This window comes from Sus scrofa, chromosome 8, assembly GCF_054392235.1.
Source record: "Sus scrofa isolate SSC_HxYL_T2T_F1_AM1 chromosome 8, Sscrofa_HxYL_maternal_Yorkshire_Landrace_v2.0, whole genome shotgun sequence".
NCBI lineage: Eukaryota > Metazoa > Chordata > Mammalia > Artiodactyla > Suidae > Sus > Sus scrofa.
The window spans coordinates 126,874,782-126,898,415 of NC_139390.1; the positions used below are offsets into that span (position 1 = coordinate 126,874,782).

A 23,634-nucleotide genomic window follows, 5' to 3' on the forward strand; every position below is an offset into this window, starting at 1 on the left:
GCCTCGCCTAAAAAATCATAGGGTGCTGAGCAAAAGATGCATAGTGTTTATCTGAAGTCATTAGGAAGTTAAGAGGTGTTTTTTTCTGCTAACATTGTTGTAAGTCGTTTCTTTTGCTAAAAGTTGCTTTTTAAAAATCTATCCACCACTAATTTAAGACAACTATGCTAGATTAAGTTGTTTCAAACTCGTTTATTTAGGGGTTCCACTTTCACTCCCCGATAGATTTTATGTATTTCTCATATGCTTCTTCAACTCATTCGTTCATCTCGTTCTGAAGGGTTACTGAGGGTCATCCTGATCAGCCAACCATCTTCATGACAAGATTTGTTGACAAGTCCTGGATTTTCTGCTAGAGCTCCATTAATTTCAGTTACTTCTCCTAATAGAGGAGAATAGGGTTCACTAGCAGCTTTCACACTTTCCAAAGCACCAAACTCCTCTTGTTTAATTTTGTCCCAACGTCAGGCAGACTGCAGTAAACAACATCTCCCAAAGCTTCCTGTGCAAAATTGCTGATTCCCATCGTTCCAGTGCCATTTTCTGTTGTTATCCGTTCATGTTTGTCTGTGAATTTTCGCACTAAGAGCAGAGCAGGGCCGGTGCACAGCAACCTGACAGCACCCACCTGCAGCCCCCAAAGCCACAGCAGGCAGGGCGCTGCGGGCGCAGAGACGGCTTGTAGGCTGGAAACCAGAGCCCACCAACTCCAAGCCGCTCGCAGTGCCATGTTCACAGGGGTCCAAATCTCTCCCTTGAATCTCCACTTAAACAGAGGAAGTTTGAACAAGACAGTGGTTTCCAAGACCCATTCTAAAAGCCTCTTAATTCTAGTCACCTTCTTTTTTTTTTTTTTTTTTTTTTTTTGTCTTTTTGCCATTTCTTGGGCTGCTCCCACGGCATATGGAGGTTCCCAGGCTAGGGGTCGAATCGGAGCTGTAGCCACCAGCCTATGCCAGGGCCACAGCAACACGGGATCTGAGCCATGTCTGCAACCTACGCCACAGCTCATGAAATGCCAGATTGTTAACCCACTGAGCAAGGGCAGGGATCGAACCCGCAACCTCATGGTTCCCAGTCAGATTCGTTAACCACTGCGCCACGACAGGAACTCCTCTAGTCACCTTCTTACATAGGCCTGCCAAGGTCCAGGAGACATAGATCTCAAGCACAGGATGAACTAGGAAAACTAAGAAAGGAGAAGAAAATTTTAAGAGTTTCTTCTCCCAGTCATGCCCACGTGGACCCTAGAGTAATTTGGAGGTAATTTTTAGGCTTGTTACACTGTCACAATTGTCTTTGCTTCATCTCCTACTCTAAAGCTTCTTTTCAGATTGAAGCATTCTTGTCTTTAGAAAGTCCTAAATGTATGTATGTATGTATTTGTTTATTTATTTGTCTTTTCTAGGACCACTCCCAAGGCATATGGAGATTCCCAGGCTAGGGATCTAATCGGAGCTGTGCTGCCGGCCTACACCACAGCCACAGCAACATGGGATCCAAGCTGCATCTGTGACCTACACCACAGCTCATGGCACTAATGGAGGCCAGGGATCGAACCCACAACCTCATGGTTCCTAGTTGGATTTGTTAACCACTGAGCCATGATGGGAACTCCTAGAGAGTCCTAAATTTAAATAGCTGTCGGTGAACTACTTAGAGGATAAGTTTAGAGGAAATAAGGGTCAATATTGGAAATCAATTAGCATTCCTGTCTAACCACAGTAATGGAGATTTCACCTGCTGCTAATGTTCCTGTGGGTTATAGAAGCTGCCTTGTGTGAAAGGAAGGGTTTGAGGAAGAATGATCTGTTAAGAGCATTTCATACAGAGAAAACACAACCAGGGGGCTCATGAATATGAATGAGCAAAGTCAGAGGAATCTGAACAATCCAAAAGAGACACCTCTCTCCTTAAACTGTGCAAAAGGGGAGGCAGCCAAAAAGGATTCTTCTCCAGCCTGATGAGTAGCCAATCCGTAGTTAAATTAGGAGGGCGAAGTAGAGAGCGATTGAAAAATGGAAAATATGGCCCATAGAGATTTAGTGTCGTAGGTGACATACTGAAGTTCCACATGAGTGAGAAATCAGACAGACTTAATAACATTTGGCTTAATTTGTTAATGCTTTACCACAGAGATATATATGGGCATATTATCCAAATAAAACGTGTAGGAATCAACAGACCATAAATGGTTGAAATATTTATTTTTCTCCCAATTCGTTTAAAACAGCATTCTCTTTTCAAAAGTATTACTTCCTGGAGTTCCCGTTGTGGCTCAGTGGAAACAATCCAACTAGGAACCTTGAGGTTGTGGATTCGATCCCTGGCCTCACTCAGTGGATTAAAGATCCCATGTTGCCGTGAGCTGTAGTGTAGGTCGCAGACTCGGCTTGAATCTGGCGTTGCTATGGCTCTGGCGTAGGCTGGTGGCTACAGTTCCAATTGGACCCCTAGCCTGGGAATCTCCATATGCCTCAAGTGCAGCCCTCAAAAGACAAAAAGACCAAAAAAAAAAAAAAAAAAAAAAGTATTACTTCTTCAAATTGAAATCTATATTTTATGGAACAAATAAGTTTTCTGAATAATAATCCTTAGTGCTTGGAAATCAGTGGTTTTATGCATTCATTTACTCAGCAAGCATTTGCTGCATATCCCTGATGAGCCAGGCATTGGGTAAATAAATCTCCCATCAAATAAACACATGCTATGCATTCATTATATACATTACATTATTTAATTAACGTGACAGCTTGCAAGTGAGACATAACAGCTCCTCTTTATAGATGAGAAAAGTGAAGCCCAGAGAGGTTTAACTTCTCCATGTTCTCATGCTCATATTTAGTGGAGCCAGGTGTTAAACGAGACATATGAAACATTTTAGGAGCTTCTTTGATCAAAAGCTGATTCTAAGCGGGCAGTCCCAAACTGGACGTGGCTAGGAACACTCCACCAGCAGGAGTTTGGGGAGAGGCTTATCTAGAAAGTTTGTGGGAGCGAAGAAAGGAAATGATATCATTAGCTATAGCTTAAAGTCTAGTTAGCTCTTTGTAATTGGTTGTCTTTATGTTTCAGTTTCATACCCTTGAAGCATTTACAGGCTTAGCTTTTGGGTTGCTTACTTAGGTTGCCTTAGAGCCACCTCAGTCTGATGGCCAGGGTGTTTAATTAATTTAGCACAGACTTAAAACTCAAGTTTGATTGCAAAGTCCATGATCTTTTCATGGTACCAAAGTACTTCCCAGAGGTGATGAAGACACGTCTTGAATAGCCCAATAGTACTCAGACCTTGCTCAAGGGTTTTATTGCCCTAGTGGAACTGGCAAGTATGTAATTCTAACAGAGCTTGGCTTGATAGCTTTGAAACCACAGGCACCGATCTCCTTAAGCCTCGGTTTTCTCATGTGTAAAATGGGAATAATAATAAAGCTACTGCTATGTGATAGATGTAGATTAAATGAGATGATTGGAGTAGAAATCTTATTTCAGAGTTCAGTAGTGACAAGCATTCTGTCAATGCTAGCTACTATTCTCTTCCGTAATAGATGGAGGCACACCCCACCCCACCCAGAGTTTTACGTGAGAGTACCCATCCCAGGCTGTTACATCTGCATGTTCAAAGAGGAAAAATAATCTTTTTATTTCTTTTTGTAACTTCCCTTGGGAATAACTATGTTTTCTTATGGCTTGATAGTCTGGGTACAATTTTCATGGGCTATACACGCAGAAAAATGTAACTCTTTTAGTTGACTTTAAATTTAAATTTCTCTGTAGACGAACTGCTTTCTATCTCAGTCCCCAATTTCCCCCTGATGCTAGAAAACTAAATTCACCTACCTCTGGATGAAACTCAGACAAATTCATTGATGTCTTGATCAGATCAAGGTCTTGGCACCTCTTCGCCCTTTAGGGTTTCATCCTTCCTCCTGTCCTTCTCTGTGGCCCAGGCATCCTGGGATCTGGGCTCTTGATCCCTGAAAAGTCTTTTCTCTCAAAGTGATGTGACGGCCTCTGCCGGGCATTTATGAACATCAGAAGCTCAGATGCTAAACTGTGAATAGTTTTCCTCCTTTAGATTCCTGACAGTGAACACCCTGTACCATGGATATGGAATGTGGAAAGCCCTCCCTCATGTTGAAATAGGAGAACAGGCCATCCTGAGCGGAAACAGCACCTCAGTACTCTGTCTCACACATGAGAATGGAAGCCTGCCCAAATTCACTTAAGGGAAATGAAGGAAAAGAGGAGGCTGACTTTTAGGATACAGGGATTTCATGGACTTCAATATCAAAAAGCAAAAGAAAGCTGAGCTTCTTGAAATAGGAACAGCAAAACCCTCGAGGTCCAAGCTCGCTCTGTCTGTGCGCTGCTTTCTGTCTCCGGGACTTGTGGTCTCTCTCTTCTGCCTCTTTCTGTGAGTCTGCACCATCTTCTCTCTGCTTCTCTTGTTTGACCATCTCACACGTGGCCTCAAGACAACTGCCCTAGGAGTTCCCTGGTGGCCAGCAGGGTAAGGATCTGACGTCTTCACTGCTATGGCTCTTGTTGCTGCTGTGACATGGGTTCGATTCCTGGCCCAGAAACTTCTGCATACTGACGGCAAGGCAAAAAACAACAAAACACACAGCAACAACAAAAAACTGTCCTAACCCTGACTTTACATGACATTTCAGCTGGTTTTAGTTGTCACTGAGTTTCTTAGCACAAAGGTCTCCAGAGAGATCCTGCTACAGCTAGACCTCACAGGATGATGACTAGTTCATGGCTTAATGGTCTTTGGGTCAGTTCTAGTCCAGTAAACTATTGCTATGGCAGGTACCCTGAAACATAGCTCTCATACTTTCTAATGATAGAAGAAAAGTTATTAAAGATACTGCATGTAAAAAGAAGAATAAGTCTTGTCTAAGACTATGGCAGAAATGACTTTTGATTGCCCCAGCAGCAGTTTTGGAAGTTTCCTAGGTCATGAATCTATCCACCTTACTTCTATCTGCCAGTGTTTTCTAGTGTGGGAATATCTAAGAGGAAAGTATTATGTATGTAAATACATTTATTATTTTCTTATAGATTCCTGCTTAGAGATAAGAATATTGATTTCTCATTTGAATAATATGTTCTGCACATAGACATTAGCTGGGAGAGCTGTGACGGTCAGGATGTCACTGGAGGATGAGAGAGGACACGTCGAAGAAGTTGGAGAGGCCTGGAAGCTCTCAGGTGATGTAAACTCTTACTTCCTGTTAACTCAGCCTGACGGAAAGCGTGCTCACAGCCTTTTCATGGTTGTTCTTTGGACCTCTGGAAAAGTACATTGACAGAGGTTTCTGTTATTCAGGAAGTTACGTGAAAACAAGGATGGCTCATTTACATGAAGTGAAAGAAAATAAAACTTCTGGGGGAGTTCCCGTCATGGCGCAGTGGTTAACGAATCCGACTAGGAACCATGAGGTTGCGGGTTCGGTCCCTGCCCTTGCTCAGTGGGTTAACGATCCGGCATTGCCGTGAGCTATGGTGTAGGTTGCAGACGCGGCTCGGATCCCATGTTGCTGTGGCTCTGGCGTAGGCCAGTGGCTACAGCTCCGATTCGACCCCTAGCCTGGGAACCTCCATATGCCGCGGGAGCGGCCCAAAGAAATAGCAAAAAGACCAAAAAAAAAAATAAAAAAATAAAAAAAATAAAAATAAATAAAAATAAAATAAAATAAAATTTCTGGGAAAAAAGTATCTTGGAATTTTTATAACTTCTTACTTACTGGGTGGTGTTTGTGTTCAAATTCCTTTTGCTGTTTTAGGTGTGAAATAGATGGGATTTGTACTTAATGAAGATGATGCCAGAACTTTCTCAAAAACTTCAACCTGTAACAAATCAAATAGCAAGAGTTTATTTTAGCAGGAAAGACTGAGGAAAGGTAGAAGGGAGGTAAATGGAATTAGATTCTGGTGAATCTTCTCTTCATTATTTTTAAGATACTTTATTTAACAGAGTAAACCACAGTAGGCAAATGGTTTAAAATCTTAAAACAAAATTCTTAAAATGCACAGTAAGCATTTTCTTTATGGCTCTCTGAGAATCTTGTAATGCGGCTCTTCTTAGAACCTTGTTGGCTAATTGTGTCAGGAGAAAAGGGAGGAAAAAAGCAGGTGGAACAGGCAGGCATTGGCTTCAAGCTGTTGAATCATGATCAAGCTAATTCTCATAAGCAGTTCATTAAAGTAAGCTCCTATTTTTTGTGCTTTCTTGACTAGCAATTAAAATACCTAGGGGGGCTTGCCAAAAGCAGAAAAGAAATGTAGTGGGCCTGGAAAGAGACAGGGAAAAATTAAAAATCAAATCCTTCCTTGAAGAGAGGGGGAAAAAAGTACATGCTGAGATCTGATGTCGAAGTTGATCAAGTTTATGTTGCGGGAAAGTAGCTGTTTGAACGTATCTCCTTTTGCTTTAGAACCAAATCTCCTCCTTGGTTACTACGTGTTTTGACTATAAAAATAATTATAGAAATATATTTGCAATATGACCACAACGTGCCATCTCTAGGTAATTTCTGCCCATTGACAACATACACCGGCCTTGTACAAGCCTTAACAAAGTGAGGGCTCTTACCTGTTAGACAGCATGCTACTGCACAAGCATGCACCTCTGGGGTTGGAGTGATGGGTCAGGTGAGTGGAGTAACTGAGCAAAACGAGAGACCTGACCTTTCGATATGGAAGAAGCTGATTTAGACCTGGAATACTTTAAAACCCAAGTGAAGTTTGAGTCTGTGGAATCCTTGCATGAACAATAAATCTTTAATGTATGTGCCTATGCTTGTGTGGAAGAAAACTTTATTGGTAAGAATCCTTTTCCTTTCAAAGGAATTATCCATAATTTGCAGAGAAAATTAAATGCTTCATGTGTATATATATATATGTATTTCCCCATGGGAAGTAGTAATTCCAGATGCCACCGTGTGATTTTTTTGGAAGGTAATCTGGGAGGTAAATAGAGGAAGGGTTCTTGTGTTTTTCTGGTGGGAAAGTCTGTGATATTGATTGCCAGTACCGTAATGCTCTCATCAGCTTAAAAGAAAAATTCAGCTGAAAAATGTCCTCTTTCTTCCCAGGTAAGGAAAGCATTCAAAACACACGGGACTCATAAAGCCATAAGACTAACATCAAAGGAAATGCTAAGGTTGACCACGAGTAGCACGAACAGAAAAAGTTTTCAAAACAAATGACACCTTAACTGAATTCCCAGAGCCCAGGTTGGGAGACAAGTAGCGTCCACAGACTAGGAAACAATCAGACTGTGGTCTAGAAGAGTGATTTTCAAAGAGTGATCCCTGAGCCAGAAACATCAGCATCACCTAAAAACTTGTTAAAAATAGAAATTCCCCAGAATTTTCCCTGACCTGTTGACTCAGAAACCCCGAGGGAGGGGCCCAGCAAGCTGTTTGAGCCAGTCTTCTAGGTAATTCTGATGCAGGCTAATGTTTGAGAACCACTACCCTAAGTGAATTCTAGAGACAGAGGTAGGGGAGAGGGAATGCCACATTGTCTGTGTGGCTTTACCCACATTCAGTGAAGGCTTGTTAGGATGTTTAGGATCAATTTAAATGACCTAAGACAGGTAAACAAGACTGCCTCTTTGAGGAAAAAAAAAAAAAAATTTGTGCCATATTTATCAACCGAATGTTTAAACCCCATAAACTTCAAGATGAGAAATAATGTCTTATATGCTAAAATGTGTATTATAAAACTATATATATAATTTCCTATGTTGTATGGGTAACTTTTATGCTATATATAACTGTAGGTATAACTAGTATGCTGAACAAGTAGAACTCAAAGAGGTGACAACTCCAAGTCTATTCTCTGTGACGATACCCTCTTGCAAACCCTGTCACCTTTCTCCTTGTCCCTAGACCACAACTAGAGCAAGTCCCATAGTTTTCTTGTTTCTAGACAAATCAATGATAGGGTTTTATGTAATAGTCAAACTTCTCCCCCTTAGCTCGGGCCTACTTCAGGCAGAAACCTGCACCAGGGAAGAGAGAGGAGCCCCCCCCCCCCCCCCCCGCCAACCTTCTCTGTTTTCATGATACCAGTTCTTGTCCCAGCTTCCTTGTCACAATTCTAAATCTTTTGCCCCTCTGCCACATTTATCCCCATGTCCCCACCCCATTGGAGCAGGATGACAAGGAGGTGAGGAAAAAAGAAACAAAGGTCGCAGGAGTTCCTTTGTTTCCTCAGTTGTGGCTCAGCGGTAACGAACAAGACTAGTATCCATGCGGATGCAGGTTTGATCCCTGACCTCATTCAGTGGATTAAGGATCCAGCATTGCCATGAGCTGTGGTGTAGATCACAGACTCGGCTAGGATCCAGTGTTGCTGTGGCTATGGGGTACGCCAGCACCTGCAGCTCCAGTTCAACCCCTAGGCCAGCTCCTGGTCTGGGAACTTCCATATGTTGCAGGTGTGGCCCTAAAAAGAAAGAAAAAAAAAAAAAAGGAAAGAAAGAAAGATATAAAGGTCGTGCCTGAGTAGTTCCACTGTGATCTAATGCTGGTGTTTTCTGGTCCTGGTGGATGGTCAGGGCTCAACTCCACACTGCACCATTTTCTCATGGTGGACACACCCCAACTAACCTTTTTCTGTCCTTTGCTTCCCACCTCCTGCTCCCAGAAGCAGACCCACAGCTTCTTACTGCTTTGATGTCTTCATTCTGGCAGGCGCTCCTCTTGGACAGGGTCCTTCAGTAGCTTCCCCCTAGCTACCCTTTGTGACCCAGCAGGGACCCACATCCCGGCCACCGCAGTGAGTGCTCCACTGCCGCTCCCATCCTCACCCTGCCTCATGAGCAGTTTCTATTACGGCCTTTTGTCTTTGACCCTCATTGATGTAAATCATCCACCAGTCTCTTGTGTACCCCCTAATTCCAGGGGACACCTAACAAGCTTGGATTCGGTCTCCTCAAAATCCTCACTAGACTTGAGCTGATGAGGAAGTACTCCCCCACCCACAGCCCTGGAGAGAAGGGGACAGAAAATGCAACAACTTTCTACAAAGATACCTTCTCACTCCCCTTCTGCACCCTCATCTCTTTTGTGTTCTTTGGAGAAGAGGTGGGGTTAAGGGTAAAGGATTCAGTTTTTCCACATCTTTTTTATCGAGGTGATAGCTGACAAAACATTATACTAATTTCAGGAGTACACCACAGTTATTCTGTAGTTGTTAAAACTGCAAAATGACCATCGCAGTAAGTCCAGTGAACATCCGTCATTGTACTTACTTGCACATTTTTTTCTCGTGATGAGAACTTTCAAAATCCACTCTCGTAACTATCTTCAGTATACGACACGGCGTTATTAACTGTAGCCACCATGCTGCACATTATATCCCCAGGACTTTGTCATTTCCTCCCGGGAAGTTTGTACCTTCCAACCCTCTTCACCCATTTTGTACATTCCCATCCCTGGTCTGTTGTTGGTATTCGTGAGCTTGATTATTTCGGTCTGTTTGGTTTTGTTCTTGAAGGGTTTTTTTTAAGGTTCCATATGTAAGTGAGATCATAGGATATTTGCCTTTTGCATCTGACTTATTTCCTCTAGCATAATGCCCTAAAGGTCCATCCATGTTGTCATAAATGGCAAGATTTCATGTTTTTCTTTATGACTGACTAATATTCCATTGTATATATCTACCACCTTTCTTTTTTTTTTTTTTTTTTTTTTGCTATTTCTTTGGGCCGCTCCCACGGCATATGGAGGTTCCCAGGCTAGGGGTCGAATCAGAGCTGTAGCCGCCAGCCTACGCCAGAGCCACAGCAATGCAGGATCCGAGCCGCGTCTGCAACCTACACCACAGCTCATGGCAATGCGGGATCGTTAACCCACTGAGCAAGGGCAGGGACCAAACCCGCAACCTCATGATTCCTAGTCAGGTTCATTAACCACTGCGCCACGACAGGAACTCCTTTTTTTTTTTTTTTTTTGTCTCTACCACCTTTCTTTATCCATTCATCTGTTGATGGGTATTTAGGTTATTTTCAGGTTTTGGCTATGATAAATAAGGCCGCAATGAACATAGGGTGCATATACTAACTTTTCAAAAGTAGTATTTTCATTTTTTTTTTCAGATGAACACCCAGGAGTGGGATTGCTGGATTATATGGTTGTTCTCTCTTTATTTTTTTGAGGAACCTCCATACTGTTTTCCATAGTGGCTGCACCAATTTATATTCCAGCCAACAGAAGGTTTACTATCAGCAATGCCAGGCTTCCCCTTTCTCCACATCTTGGTCACATTTGGTGTTTCTTGCCCTTTTGATAAATGCCATCCTAACAGGTATGAGAGAGCTCATTGTGGTTTTTATTTGTATTTCCCTGATGATTAGTGAATTTATAACTATTACTTTAATAAAACGGTTGGAACCACTCAGACCCTCACATATTATAAACTGTGGAAAAGCATTTAACTTCTTGAACCCTCTTTGTGAAACTAGGAAAATTAGATCTATCTGGCTCAAAGTCAAGATAGTAAGTAAGAGCTTGTTAAGGAATGAAGTACAGAATTACTTCGTATACTTTATATTTATATATGTATATATGTGTGAAAAGGTGAATCCATAGACAAAAGAAAAAATAATGTATCAACAGTAAATGTAAACATCTTAGTAAGCCTGGTTCTTCTGCACATGTATGGATGTGATCTGTTTTCTAGGCAAGTCATTGCTATTTAGAGGAAACTAGGGATAAAATTGGTACAAATTCAACAGCTCTGTGTCAGGTTAACTTGACACATGAAGGCTTGGGGATGCACAACTTTGTATATCAAACTTTTAACCAAATTGAATTTTCAAACAACAGCACCCAAATCATCTTTCATATGTCAAATTCAGACTTTGGTGGAGTTCCCGTCTTGACTTAAGGGAAACGAATCTGACTAGGATCCTTGAGGACGCAGGTTCAATCCCTGGCCTTGCTCAGCAGGTTAAGGATCTGGCATTGCTGTGAGCTGTGGTGTAGGTTGCGGACACAGCTCGGATCTGGTGTTGCTGTGGCTGTGGCATAGACCAGCAGCTACTGCTCTGATTCGACCCTTAGCCTGGGAACTTCCATATGCTGTGGGTGCGGCCCTAAAAGTAAAAAGGAAAAGAAAAAGAAGAAAATTCAGACTCTTGTGTATCATCCAGTGAGCAAGTTGAGCTTTCACTCAGGAAAGCTGCCTGCCTCCAAAGGCTCCATTCTGCAGCACCATATCTTTGTATGTACAACAGTATTTATTTGGGCAAATATTTTTATATCTCTCATGTACTTTACTCATGATTACACAGAAATTAGTAGGAAGGAAGTATTTTTCAAAATATGTTTGTTTTTTTAACAGATCCCCGTTCAAATTTATCTCTGCAAAAAGGAGAGGCAACCCAAGGGCAAAAGTACCCACAGCACCCAAGGTCAGGACCTTGGCCTGGCCTCATCAGGGACCGAAACGAGGGAACTTAACCAGGGTTCCAGTCATTCATTCATTCATTTGTTCAACAAACATTTACTGACCATTGTGACAGGCACCGGGACATTGCAGAAGTCAGACAAGTTCCCTGTCATCATGAAGCTGACATTCTAGTGAGAAAGACAGACCATGTGAAGAAACAAACTTGGAGCCATTGTGATTCAGGCTGTGGAAGAAGTACACAGTGTAGTGAGATAGAGAATAACTGGGGAATGACCTCATAGACTGAATGTTCAAAGGCAGCTCTGAGGAGGAGAATCAGAGCTGAGGCGAGAAGGGTGAGAAGAGGATGAGTCAGATGTGCAAGAACTTGGGAGAAGCCTGAGTCCAGTCAAGGGAATAAAAAGGCAAATGACTAGAAGAAAGCAAGCCCTCAGCTTTCACAAGCACTGAGAGGTCAGAGGGCAGGAGGGGAAAGGCATGAGATGAGGTTAGGGAGACCCTGTCCATGCAGAAACTTAGGAACCAGAGTGCGAAGTCTGGGTTTTCATCTGGGTGCATGGGAAACCAGCAGCATGTTTAAGTAGAAGATTGGCCTGTCTTTAGACAGATGAGGATAGTTTTTGCTGTGGTATGAAAATGCACCTTAGCAGGACAAGAATAGAAGTAGGGAAGCCAATGAGGAGGCCTTAGTGGGAGTCTAGGTGAGAAATGATGGGGTTGAGTTAGTGGGGATTCAAAGACGTGATCAGGCTTACATTCTATTTTGGTGGAAGAACCAGTAGGAATTGTTAATGGATTGAACAGGGATAGTCAGGAAAAAGCCTTGAGAATGACTCTGATGTTTGGGGCTGAAATGGCTGAGTGAGGAGCGGTGACGTTTTGTGGGAAAGACTGGGGAAGGAGCAGCTGGGGGCAGAAGGACGAAGAGCATGGACTTGGAATCAGTGATAACCAGGTGAACATCCTAGGGAAGACTGGATGATCGGAGAGGGCTCATCTGGAAAACAAATGGGAGAATCTTTAGCATATAGATGCTATCCAAAGAAAAGGGTAAGATGGCGTAGAGAAAGAGGTTAGGGGGGAAAGTGGCCCCAGAACGGAGCCTCGAGGAAGTCTGCTGTCAGAAGTCAGGGAGAGGAAAAGGAGTCAGCAAAGGAGACCGAGAAAGAGGAGTCAGGGAAGTAGGAGGGAGCTGGGGTCCTGCAGGTGCTAACAGGACAGCTGTAAAAGGGAGGGGAGGGGAGGGGAGAGGCTCCTTGGGTTTAGCTAAATGTACACCAGGGCAGCCTTAACACAAGCATCTTTTCCTCTCCTTCCCCCTCTACTGAGTCTCTATTTCTGATTTTTTCTTTGTGTGTCTACTTAATTCTTACTACTTAAATAGGGCTTACTGTGTGCTCTGGGCATCATTTTAGGTGTTCCTATACACAAACTCATTCAACCCGCAAGATGACCCTATGGGGTAGCTTTGTTTTACAGACAAGAAAATGAGGCCTAGAGATTTTACCTAACTTGTGCAAGTTTACTCAGCCAATTTGTGATAGTGCTGGGATGACGAATCCAGGTCATCTAGTTCCAGAGCCTGTGTTCTTAGCCATTATATTATAATGCAGCTAATATCCATCTTTAATTAGATGTCTAACTGGTTAGAAGGAAGAAAGGCTGACCCCAGCCAGCTCCAGTTCAGAAGGGGAGATTACCCTTTTTGGGGGGGCCTAGGGGGAGTCCACCTGCAGCATATGGAGGTTCCCAGGCTAGGGGTTGAGCTAGAGCCATAGCTTCCAGCCTACACCACAGCAATACTGGATGTGAGCTGCATCTGTGACCTACACCACAGCTCATGGCACTGCCAGGTCCTTAACCCACTGAGCAAGACCAGAGATTGAACCCATTTCCTCATGGATATTAATCGGGTCCTTTACTGCTGAGCCATAAGGGGAATTCCAGGAGGGGAGGTTTTATCCAGAGTGGCATCTTGGAGCAACCAAAGAACAAGAGCAAAGACTAGTCAAGCGTCCAGGGATCTAGAACTGGGGAACCACAAGCAACTGAAGCTACTCTCTGTTGGCTTCTGGGGAGACCACTGCGACCTCCCTGTATACCAGCTTCAGGTTTTTCACCAGGCTTTGCCTGTAGTTTATGTATAGCCATGATGGCCACACTGCACTACTAACCTGCTACACTGAATACCAGCTTCTTTCTATTCATATATGTTTCCAAGATGAGCAATCACTTGCCTAGCTCGTCTCCTTGAACCAGACCAGTTGGTCTGCAGTAGGTCACTGGCCAGCCTACACGAAGATCTTTCTGGAACAGTGTGCCCATTCCTCCTCCCATTAGACTTGACCTTTCGGACAATGGCCTGTGCAACAGAACATGACCATAAACTGTAGCGTTTATACAGGGTAAATTTCCCCAGAACTGTCCAGGCAGGTGGGTGCCCTGAAATATAGTTAGTACTTCAACAAATTAATATTTGCTTCTTTGATAGTTATGTTGCATGATTGGAGGAATTTGCTTAACTTTTTTGATGATTGATGGCCAGTAAATGGCCATTTTTTTCCCACTAATTTTGATGGGGAAGCATCTCCTCAGCTATAGGACTCCACTTGAAGCTGAAAAATGTCCGGTGCCATTTTCTTCCTTCAGACAATTTTGTCAGCTTCCCAAACCTCTAAATACTAGCCTGAAAACATGTTGCTTACTTAAAGAAATGAAATCCATTAGACTTGACGTCTTCCGTGCAGACCCACACAGCAGCCTTGCAAGTGTGTGGCTGACACAAGGCTTCCCTTTAGCCCTGGTTATTGTTACTTTAATGGAAAAGTTCTTTGAAGTGGATCAAAATACGATTTGTCAGCAGAAGGATGATAAAACCCTAAACTGGAAAAATATCAAAAAGCAAGGCCTGAAATTGACTTCCTCACATGTAACATTTGTGTTTGATTTTCACTTCAGGGCAGGAAGCTGATGGCGATTACTTGTCGGGTCTTGTGTGCTCTCATCAGCCCCTTCCCTTCCGGACCTGAGCAGCATCACCTGAGCAGGCAGCTGCTCCCTCAAGGAAGGATGCCAGCGCTCCCAAGAGCTTGTCAGGGAAGCCAGCCTGAAGACGTGGCCCTGATGCACAGCCTCCTCCCCTGGACCACACAGGAAGTAAGTCGCAACTCCCCTATCTTTCTCTGAGCCCTTCTATACATCAAACACCTCCTGCTGCTGTTCCTATTTTATGGGCAAAGTTCAATTGTCTACACAGTCTGCCTGATTAAGCACAAAACGAGAATAATCAGAGGGCTTGATATCTGCACCACGGTGCTTTATAGAACATTTTTTTAATGTTTTTTCTTTATTTTTATTTTCTTTTCTTTTATTTTATTTTGGCCACAGAGTGCGTAAGCTTGATGTGGAATCTCAATTCTGAGACCAGCGATCGAACCCAGGCCTCAGTGGTGAAAGCACCGAGTCCTAACCACTAGACCACCAGGGAAACACCCTATAGAGCGTTTTTGCAGGCATTGTTATTACTGTTATCATTACAGTGGATTCCATTTTATTCAGCAGTTGCTCTACTCCAGATGTCGTGGTAAATGATTTATATGTGAAATTTCACTTACGGATTTGTTATCCACAATGACCTGCGTGATATAGGCATGAGTATTATTATCCCATCTCTTTTATGTGGAAATTCAGGTTCAAAGAGGTTTTGGGACCTGCCCAAAGTCACAGAATCAGCACATTGAAAATTATCACAATCTCTTTCATTTCCTTGCCATTTACCCATTTATTTAAAACTTCGTTTACAATATTGAGTTCCTGCAATGCTCCAAATACATGGTAGGTGCCAAGGCTACAGAGATGAACACTGTGCACCTGGTTTTGTTTGAGAACCACAGCCTGGTTCATTAGATTCCTTAAGAAATAATTAGCGTGTTTAATGAATATCAGGCCCCCTAGAAAGAGCAATGAATAAGACAGTCCTTCCCTGCAAAAAGCTAAGTAAAGTGGTTCTTAAATCTTACTGTGCATAGAAATACCTAGGGAGCTCGTTTAAAATGCAGAATCCTGGATCCAATCCCCAAAGCCAAGAAAGCACATTTTTAACTGGGGCCCCGGGTGATTTGCATGCAGGTTCCCTGCAGACCACAGGCATAGAAGCCCAGTTCTGGCAAAAGGAAGAGGCCATCTGAAGAGAGTGGGAAAAATGGGGAGAAGTCCCAGAGTGCTGAGGGCTGGCCTAGCACAGAGCAGGGCTCCTGGCCCAGCTGGGAAGAAGGTAAAACCAACGGAGCACTTAAGGCTGCAGCAAAAACCCAGCTTGTCAGTTCAAGCTCTGATCCCATTTACTGGCAGAATGAGTCCTAAGGAACAATGGTTTTCCTCTTCTGGAGACTGACTCACATAGAAAAGGGATTGTGGAATTAGGCTCGATTAAGTCCAGGTAGCAACTCCCCCATAAACTTCTCCCACGAAGTTGACCGGAGACAATTCACTTAAATTCTGTGATCTGTAGTTTCTTTATCTGTTAAATGAAGATAATGATATTTTTTAAGAAGATTGTTTTTAGAAATAAAGCAGACAGAATAAGTGCTGTCTTACTACTAATATTGTATATTACTAATATTATTTCCTTAAAAATTGAACTATTTTTCCCTAAAGAAAAAGCTTTTGAAAACAGCTTTTCCCCCATTTTTGCTTATAGTAGACAATGTAAGAATGGTAAGACTAGACTTATAATTCAAAACCATGAGAAGACCCCACAAAGGACTAGAGTGGTTTTCCTGGGTTGGATAGCCAAATATGTGCAGGGGATGCGACAGTGCAAGTTAGGGTCTTCACTGGCAAGAATACAGAGCACACAGCATGCATATACACCACAGTCACAATCAGTGAACAAGGATATTCATCAGTGAGTTAAATATAATATGATATGTCCATGGAGAATGAAGGCAAATGCTGAGCAGCTGTTAAAATGGGAGGAAGGTCTATAGCTCTAACATGGAAGAATATTAAGGACATAATAAGATTTTTAGAATGTTTCAGAAAAGTAGTTAAAATTTAATCCCATTTGTGTAAAGGAAAAAGGTTGGATTTGTTGATCAGAACAGCTAACTTCTCACTAAAATGCTTATTCCCTTCTTCCTGACACGCAAGGAGACCACTTCTCCAGCCAATGGTATTGAGCTCTTTGCAACAGGAGCTGTTCAAAAGGAAGGAATATGCATTATACCCTTTAGTTAACACCACAGCCCTAGGAGTAGATACTCTTGTTATCTGTGTGTTATACATAAAGAACTGAGGCACAGAGATGTTAAGTAAGTTTCCCAAGGTCACACAGGTGGTAAATGGTGTGCTGAGGTCATAGAGTTCTAGCCAATGAAATGTGAATGGAGGTGCTATGCTCTACTCACAAGTAAACCCATAAAAAACCTCCCCCCTGCTCTCCTCCATGACCTCATCCGGCTGCCCAGGATAAAGACCACTGTTCTGCAAATTTGGAATACATCTCTTAAAGGTCGGAGAACCTCCATCTTCTTGAGTGCCTCAGTGACTGTTCACAGCCCAATCATGTTAACTATGCAAGACATACATCTCTGTAATTCAGAGCTATTAAATATTTGGGGTCTATGTGTTACATGTGTTAACCCACCCTAACTAACATGTGTAAATATTACCATGGGCTAAATGTAAACTGTTCTGGAGTGAATGTTTGTACTCCCCCCCCCCAAAAAAAAATCATAGCTTGAAATTTTTTTCTTTTTTTTGTCTTTTTAGGGCCACACCTGCAACCTATGGACGTTTCCAGGCTAGGGGTCACATCAGAGCTGCACCTGCTGGCCAAGCTAAAGCCACAGCAACAGCAGCACCAGATCAGATCTGAGCTGGTTCTGCAAAAGGCACCACAGCTCGTGGCAATGCCAGATCCTTAACCCATTGAGCAGGGCCAGGGATCAAACGTGCATCCTTGTGGATACTAATTGGGTTCGTTACCACTCTTCATATATTGAAGTCTTAACCCCCATGTGATAGTATTAGGAAGTGGGGCATTGGGGAGGTGATTAGGTCATGAGGGTGGAGCCCTCATGAATGAGATCAGTGTCCTTGTAAGACAGGAAACCAAAGCTTGCTTCCTCTCTGCTCTTCACACTGCAAGGATGCAATGAGAAGACAGCCATCTGCAAACCAGGAAGCAGGCCCTCACCAGACACCAAATCTTGTGATGCCTTGATCTTGGACTTCCCAGCCTCCAGAACTGTGAGTAATAAATGTTCGTTATTTAAGTCATCTCATCTGTGGTAATTTGTCATAGCAGCCTGAACAGATGAGGACATAGACTAAATGAATTTTTTGGTCAGTGGTGTTCATTGCCGTAATTCCAAGATTGAGAATAGTGCCTGATAATTAGAAGGCAATCAGGAGTTCCCATTGAAGCTCAGCGGGTTTAGGACTCAACTAGTATCCGTGAGGATGTGCATTCAATCCCTGGCCTTGCTCAGTGGGTTAAGGATCTGGTGTTGCCACAAGCTACGGTATAGGTCACAGATACAGCTTGGATCTGGTGTTGCTGTGGCTGTAGTGTTGGCTGGCAGCTGCAGCTCCTATTCAGCCGCTAGCCTGGAAGGTTACATATGCTGTGGGTGTGACCCTAAAAAGAAAAAAAAAAAAAAAAAAAAAAAGCATTCAGTAAATACTTCCTGAATGTATATGTTTTTTAAAGATTTTTATTTTTCCTATTATAGTTGATTTACAATATTCTGTCAACTTCTGCTGTACAGCGAAGTGACCCAGTCATACCTGTATATATTCATTATTTTTCTCACATTATCCTCCATCATATTCCATCACAAGTGACTAGCTATAGTTCCCTGAGCTATACAGCAAGATCTCATTGTTTATTCACTCCAAATGCAGTAGTTTGCATCTATTAACCCCAAACTCCCAGTCCATCCCACTCCCTGCCTCTCCCCCTTGGCAACCACAAGTCTGTTCTCCAAGTCTGTGGTTTGTTTCTTTTCTGTAGCTAGGATCATTTGTTCCATATGAACATATATATATGGTATACATAGGTGTTACTTTTTGAGGGCAGAACTCTGGGGAGTAAGATAGAGAGAATGGGGTGGTGGAGGAGACTTCTTTTTTTCTCCACACACTTCTATAAAGCCTAATTTTACAAACCAGCATATATTATGATTATTTAAAAAAACCTTAAAGAACAGGTTAAAGACGATGGATGTGTGCCCCAACCCTTAAGGAATGCTGTCACAACGGGCAGAGGCCCCGCTTTTAGGAGACACAGTACACTGCTAGCTGGATAACTGGTCTGACCCACTCAGCAGTTCTTAGGCTCTGGAACTGAACTATTGTGACAGTCACTTTTTGTCAGATTCCATCTAGATGGCATACTGCAGAAGTGTCTGTCACTCCAGATCTGCCTCTGTGTAGTTAGATTGGAAATGAAATCTCAGTATCTCCATGGGAAGGCATGATCTAAAAGTGAAACTGTACGTGCCTATTAGGCGAAGCTTAGGGTCAGAGGAGAGGTCATCAAGACATTTTATTTGTTCATATTTCTATGGTCACATCTACTGAGCATCAAGATAGCTGTTTGAAAACTGAAAAATCCCATGTGATTTTCTGCATGGTGCCAAGAATCCTATTAGATTTATGTAATTCTCTGGATTGGTAAATATTTTGGTAGAGACCCAAGTGATAATAATATTTGTTCCACGGAACTAAGAAATTGATTAATTTTCATAACTATTGCACATAAACAAGTGCTAGAATATGAACCCAAAGATTAAATATCTACCACTTGCAAATCATATGACCTTTGGGTAGGAGTTGCCTGAAACCTCTGTTTAGCCTAAAAGAAGCCTTAAACCCCCCTCTTAGTCTTCTTTGCATCTGCAAAGATCTCATGACAGTGATTAAATAAGAAGAAAAATCCTTGAAAAAAATTTTAAATGTATAAAATATATTGTTAAAGAGTCCTCAGTCTGATTGAAAATTAAAAACACTGGTGTTCCCACTGTGGTGCAGTAGGCTAAGAATCCAGCTGCAGTGGCTCAGGTTGCCGCAGAGGTGCAGGTTCAATCCCAGGCCCAGTACAGTGGGTTAAAGGATCTGGCATTGCCACCACTGTGGCATGGATTGCAGCTGCACTGGGATTCAGTCCCTGGCCTGGGAACATCCATATGCCACAGATGCAGCCATAAAATTAATAATAATAATAATAATAATTTAAAAAAAAAAAAGAAAGAGGAGTTCCCATCGTGGCTCAGTGGTTAACGAATCCGACTAGGAACCATGAGGTTATGGGTTCGATCCCTGGCCTTGCTCAGTGGGTTAAGGATCTGGTGTTGCCGTGAGCTGTGGCGTAGGTTGCAGACGCGGCTCGGATCCCACGTCGCTGTGGCTCTGGCGTAGGCCGGCGGCTACAGCTCCGATTCGACCCCTAGCCTGGGAACCTCCATGTGCCGCAGGAGCAGCCCTAGGAAATGGCAAAAAGACAAAAAAAAATAAATAAAAAAAAAAAGAGAAAAGAAAGTTAAAAACACCATATGTTACTCCTTTTGCATAACAATAATAATAATAATATCCTAAACCTAACTCTTAAGCTCTGTAAAGAAAGGTCAGTACTTCTTTGGCTCATCATTTTAAAACCCCAAAGCCTTCTGGCGTATGCAGGCTGTGTGGGTCATGGGTCCCCTAGAGAAGCAGAACCACAGTGAGTGATGTAAGATAAAGAAGCCCGTGGTCTGCCTCTGATATGGGGCCTGGCACTGCAATAGGGAAGCTGGAACAGTAGAGGAGAAAAGCTGGGTGTGGAGCAGGGGAGCATAAGGTAAACAGGAGCCTGCATCTGCCTCCCCACCTCCAGCCTCAGTGACACAGGTGGCCTGCAGAAGCAGCACCAGTGCCCACCCAGAGAAGCTGCAGTAGATGCTTCAGCAAGAGCTGGAGAAGCTGCAGGCCCAGGTGCTGCTCCCCTGGCCACCACAGTAAGCCAGAAGATCGGTGACAACATTCACAGGCTGCTGCAGTGCCTGGCACCCTACACCAAGTTTCAGAGCCTAAAAAAAGATGGCCATGCTTCTGTTCTGTCTTCCCAATACCATGCAAATTTCTCTGCTGGACAACTCTAGCACTGAAACATACATCCAAGAGGATTCTTGAAAACAGTTTCAGTTTAATAAAGCTGACATAGTAAAAAGTCACCACAGAGGTAAGTGATAACGTTTTCTTAAATAAATATATTTCAACATATAAGCCAAACTTCTCTAAAGTGAAAAATGAATATTACATCAAATGCTGTCACTGACATGTGGAATCTGAAAAGAGGACAGACTGAACTTCTTTGCAGAACAGATACTGACTCACAGACTTTGAAGAACTTATGGTTTCCAGAGGAGACAGTTTTGAGGTGGGGGGGATGCGCTGGGCGTGTGGGATGGAAAGCCTATAAAATTGGATTGCGATGATCATTGTACAACCTTAAATATATTTGTTAAGTAATAAAAAAATAAAAAATAAAAAAATGAATATTATGAGATTCATACAGATATCAGGGGCAGAAGTGGACACAATGGCACAGTTGTAACCAACACTAGAAGTTCTGCAGCTGAGACCAGGAGCCTCCTACTGTTGTTCAGGAGATGTTGCTGGTATCTCCTGGCCAGGAAAGACAAGCTGTTGAGGAGGAATTCATCTGTGTGGCAGAGGTGGTCAGATGGGCAGAATGGAGACCTTGGAAGACTTGTTTGTAAGTTTCAATATACTCTGGAAGCTAGAAAAACAGTGCAAAGAGGCTTTCCATTTACCTATCTCAGCAGGGAGTCGGGATCCCCAGACCTGGGTGTAAAGATCCAAGTTTAAAGAACCACGTTCTGATCCTTGTCATCTACCCCATGTGGCTATTGTTTATTTCTTCCTAATTTTTCTGTACAGATTAGCAGCAAATTCCTCAGAACAAAAAGCAATGCAATTGGCTTTATTTGAAGAAAGAAAAGAGAGCTGGGAGCAATCAATCAACCAGCTCATCGAGCTTTCATTCAATCTAGTATTTCTTAGTCTTCCTTTTCATGACATTTTATTTTTAGATGCACATACAATTTGTGGAAGTTTCCTCATTCTTTTATGTCCTATGCCTTCTCATACCACGTTGTGGAGACATGCAAGACATGCAGTCAGTAGGAAATACAAAATAAATATACCTCCTTAGCCCATCAAAGTGGGTCCCCATCATAAATTACATTCTGTACTTACTTTAAACATTCGTATTTTTATCACAGTGAACTGATTTCGATTTGAAAAAAAAAAAAGACTTTTAACGTACATGAAAGTGGCATCAGAGTGGAAAGCAAAATAGCAGATGTATTAAACACACATTATTGAGCCCCGCTGTGTGCAAACATGTCTTGGGTGTTTCTACATCGTCTCGTCTTCACGGTAGCCCTGTGAGGTAGCTACTTCTATTTCCATTGTTGGATGAGAAAACCTAATAGACATCTAAGGATTTGCCCAAGAACGCTTGAGTGGGCAAAGCAGAATTTGTACCCATCTCTGCCTGATTCTAAAATGCATATCTCTTCCACTAAACTACATTGCTTTGGTGAAATAATTTCATCAATATCGAAGCACATTGTTACATTTCCATAACACACTGTTTTCAGACTCAGTATCCATGTTTCCATCACATGTAAGAACCATCACAGTTTCCAAAACCAAGATTTCTGAATTGCTTCTTCCCAGATTTCATACGCGGCTCTCTGTAGGATATATGAATAAGCCTTCATCGGTGAGCAATTATTTTTCTAGCATCTTAGAGGAAGTAGCTTTCCCTCCCTGTGAATATGAGTTGCTTATAAAAAAAGAATTTTTTTAAGACACCAAGAAGCCCTCTCAAGTCCTGTTGTAAGTCTGTGAAAATGACATTTTCCTCCTTTGTAATCTCTATTTCATGTCTGCAGCAAGACAGTCTTGGCACCGAGGCTTCGACACCACTCTGCATTTTGCTTTTTCCCTGACAGCAACCAGGTCTGCTGTAATCCCTCTGAAACGTGCAGCCTGTGGAGTCAAATTCTCTGGTTAAACTATTCCCAGGAGGAGCTTAGGCCCCACCTGACAAGGCTCTCGTTGTGCTCATTACCTTCCTCCAGCCTCCACCTCCCAGGTCCTCCACAGCGGAAGAAATATCACAAAACCTACTGGAAACAAAAACAAATTACTGAAAAGGCATTTGATTTTTGGAATCCCATTTAAAAATCAGAATTGCCCTTGAAACCTAAAATACACTTTTTATGACACGTTGTTCTTTCTGATGAATCTAATGCAACAGATATAATATTCGGGGACGGTGCATGCTGGTAACAAAGGCATCTTCAGGTGTTACTGAGATGTCTGTGAGCTTCTTACATGCCAAGGAGTCTGTGAGTGAAGGCATCCTTAGGGATCGAATTGGAGCTGTAGCTGCCAACCTACACCACAGCCACGGCCACACAGGATCTAAGCCGCATCTGTGACCTACACCATAGCTCACGGTAATGCCAGATCCTTAACCCACTAATCATGGCCAGGGATCGAACCTGCATCCTCATGGATACTAGTCAGGTTCGTTATCGCCAAGCACAGTGGGAATTGCAGTGAAGACACTCTTAGCTGCAAGCTTAGACAAACAGTGACATAAGCCGTGCCCAGTGTACAAATGGGTTGCTCTCCAGATTCATGAGTCAAACTCTCATGGGTTTTCTACAAACCATTATCAATGTGTCTTCTTCTCAGACCAGCCCACATACTTGATATTAAGTATAACTAGGAACACTCAGTTTCTACAACAAAAGTCATTCAGAGACTTAACAGGACTTGAAAGCACGCCGGCACCCCCACCTCCTCTGCCGGGGTGGCGGAGGGCTCTGACCTCCAGCAACTCCAGCTCCACCCTCCACATAAAATTCCATTTCCACGCCGAGCTCCCCTAGTCTGCATTAAGAACACTAGAGGGTTGAGAGATAGGCAGCTCAGGTGGGCTGGGCCAAAAGATGGGGTACTGTGTGCACAAAGCCAGAGATGGGAAGAGAGGGACAGGATTGAGGGGAAAGGTCTTACCTGGCAACAGGATAGAATTTACCCTCCCCTTCCTCCCTCATCAGTCTCGCCCTCTCTCCTGGACTGATGTTGATGAGATAGTGGGGTGAGAAAAGAGTA

The 23,634-nt window shown here is 42.9% G+C and overlaps 1 protein-coding gene and 1 pseudogene across 3 annotated transcripts in view; one reads left to right on the forward strand and one right to left on the reverse strand.

The window, feature by feature from the left end:
* The window catches only part of LOC146401033 (uncharacterized), a 102,673-nt gene that overhangs the window by 28,417 nt on the left and 50,622 nt on the right, over positions 1-23,634 (forward strand). The window contains exons 2-5 of one of the 3 annotated variants that reach the window (XR_014813321.1): positions 5,127-5,217; positions 10,118-10,326; positions 14,392-14,589; positions 17,585-17,685. Coding sequence is in view for 2 of the 3 variants with exons in the window: in XM_084973333.1 (XP_084829459.1) it covers positions 5,170-5,217; positions 14,392-14,589; positions 17,585-17,659 (321 nt within the window). In the remaining variant the exon portion in view is untranslated. Of the gene's footprint in view, positions 1-4,309; positions 4,511-5,126; positions 5,218-10,117; positions 10,327-14,391; positions 14,590-17,584; positions 19,649-23,634 lie in introns of those variants that run through there. The other 2 variants (XM_084973331.1, XM_084973333.1) reach the window with 2 other exon arrangements.
* Positions 85-730, reverse strand: LOC100620684 (glycine cleavage system H protein, mitochondrial pseudogene; annotated as a pseudogene).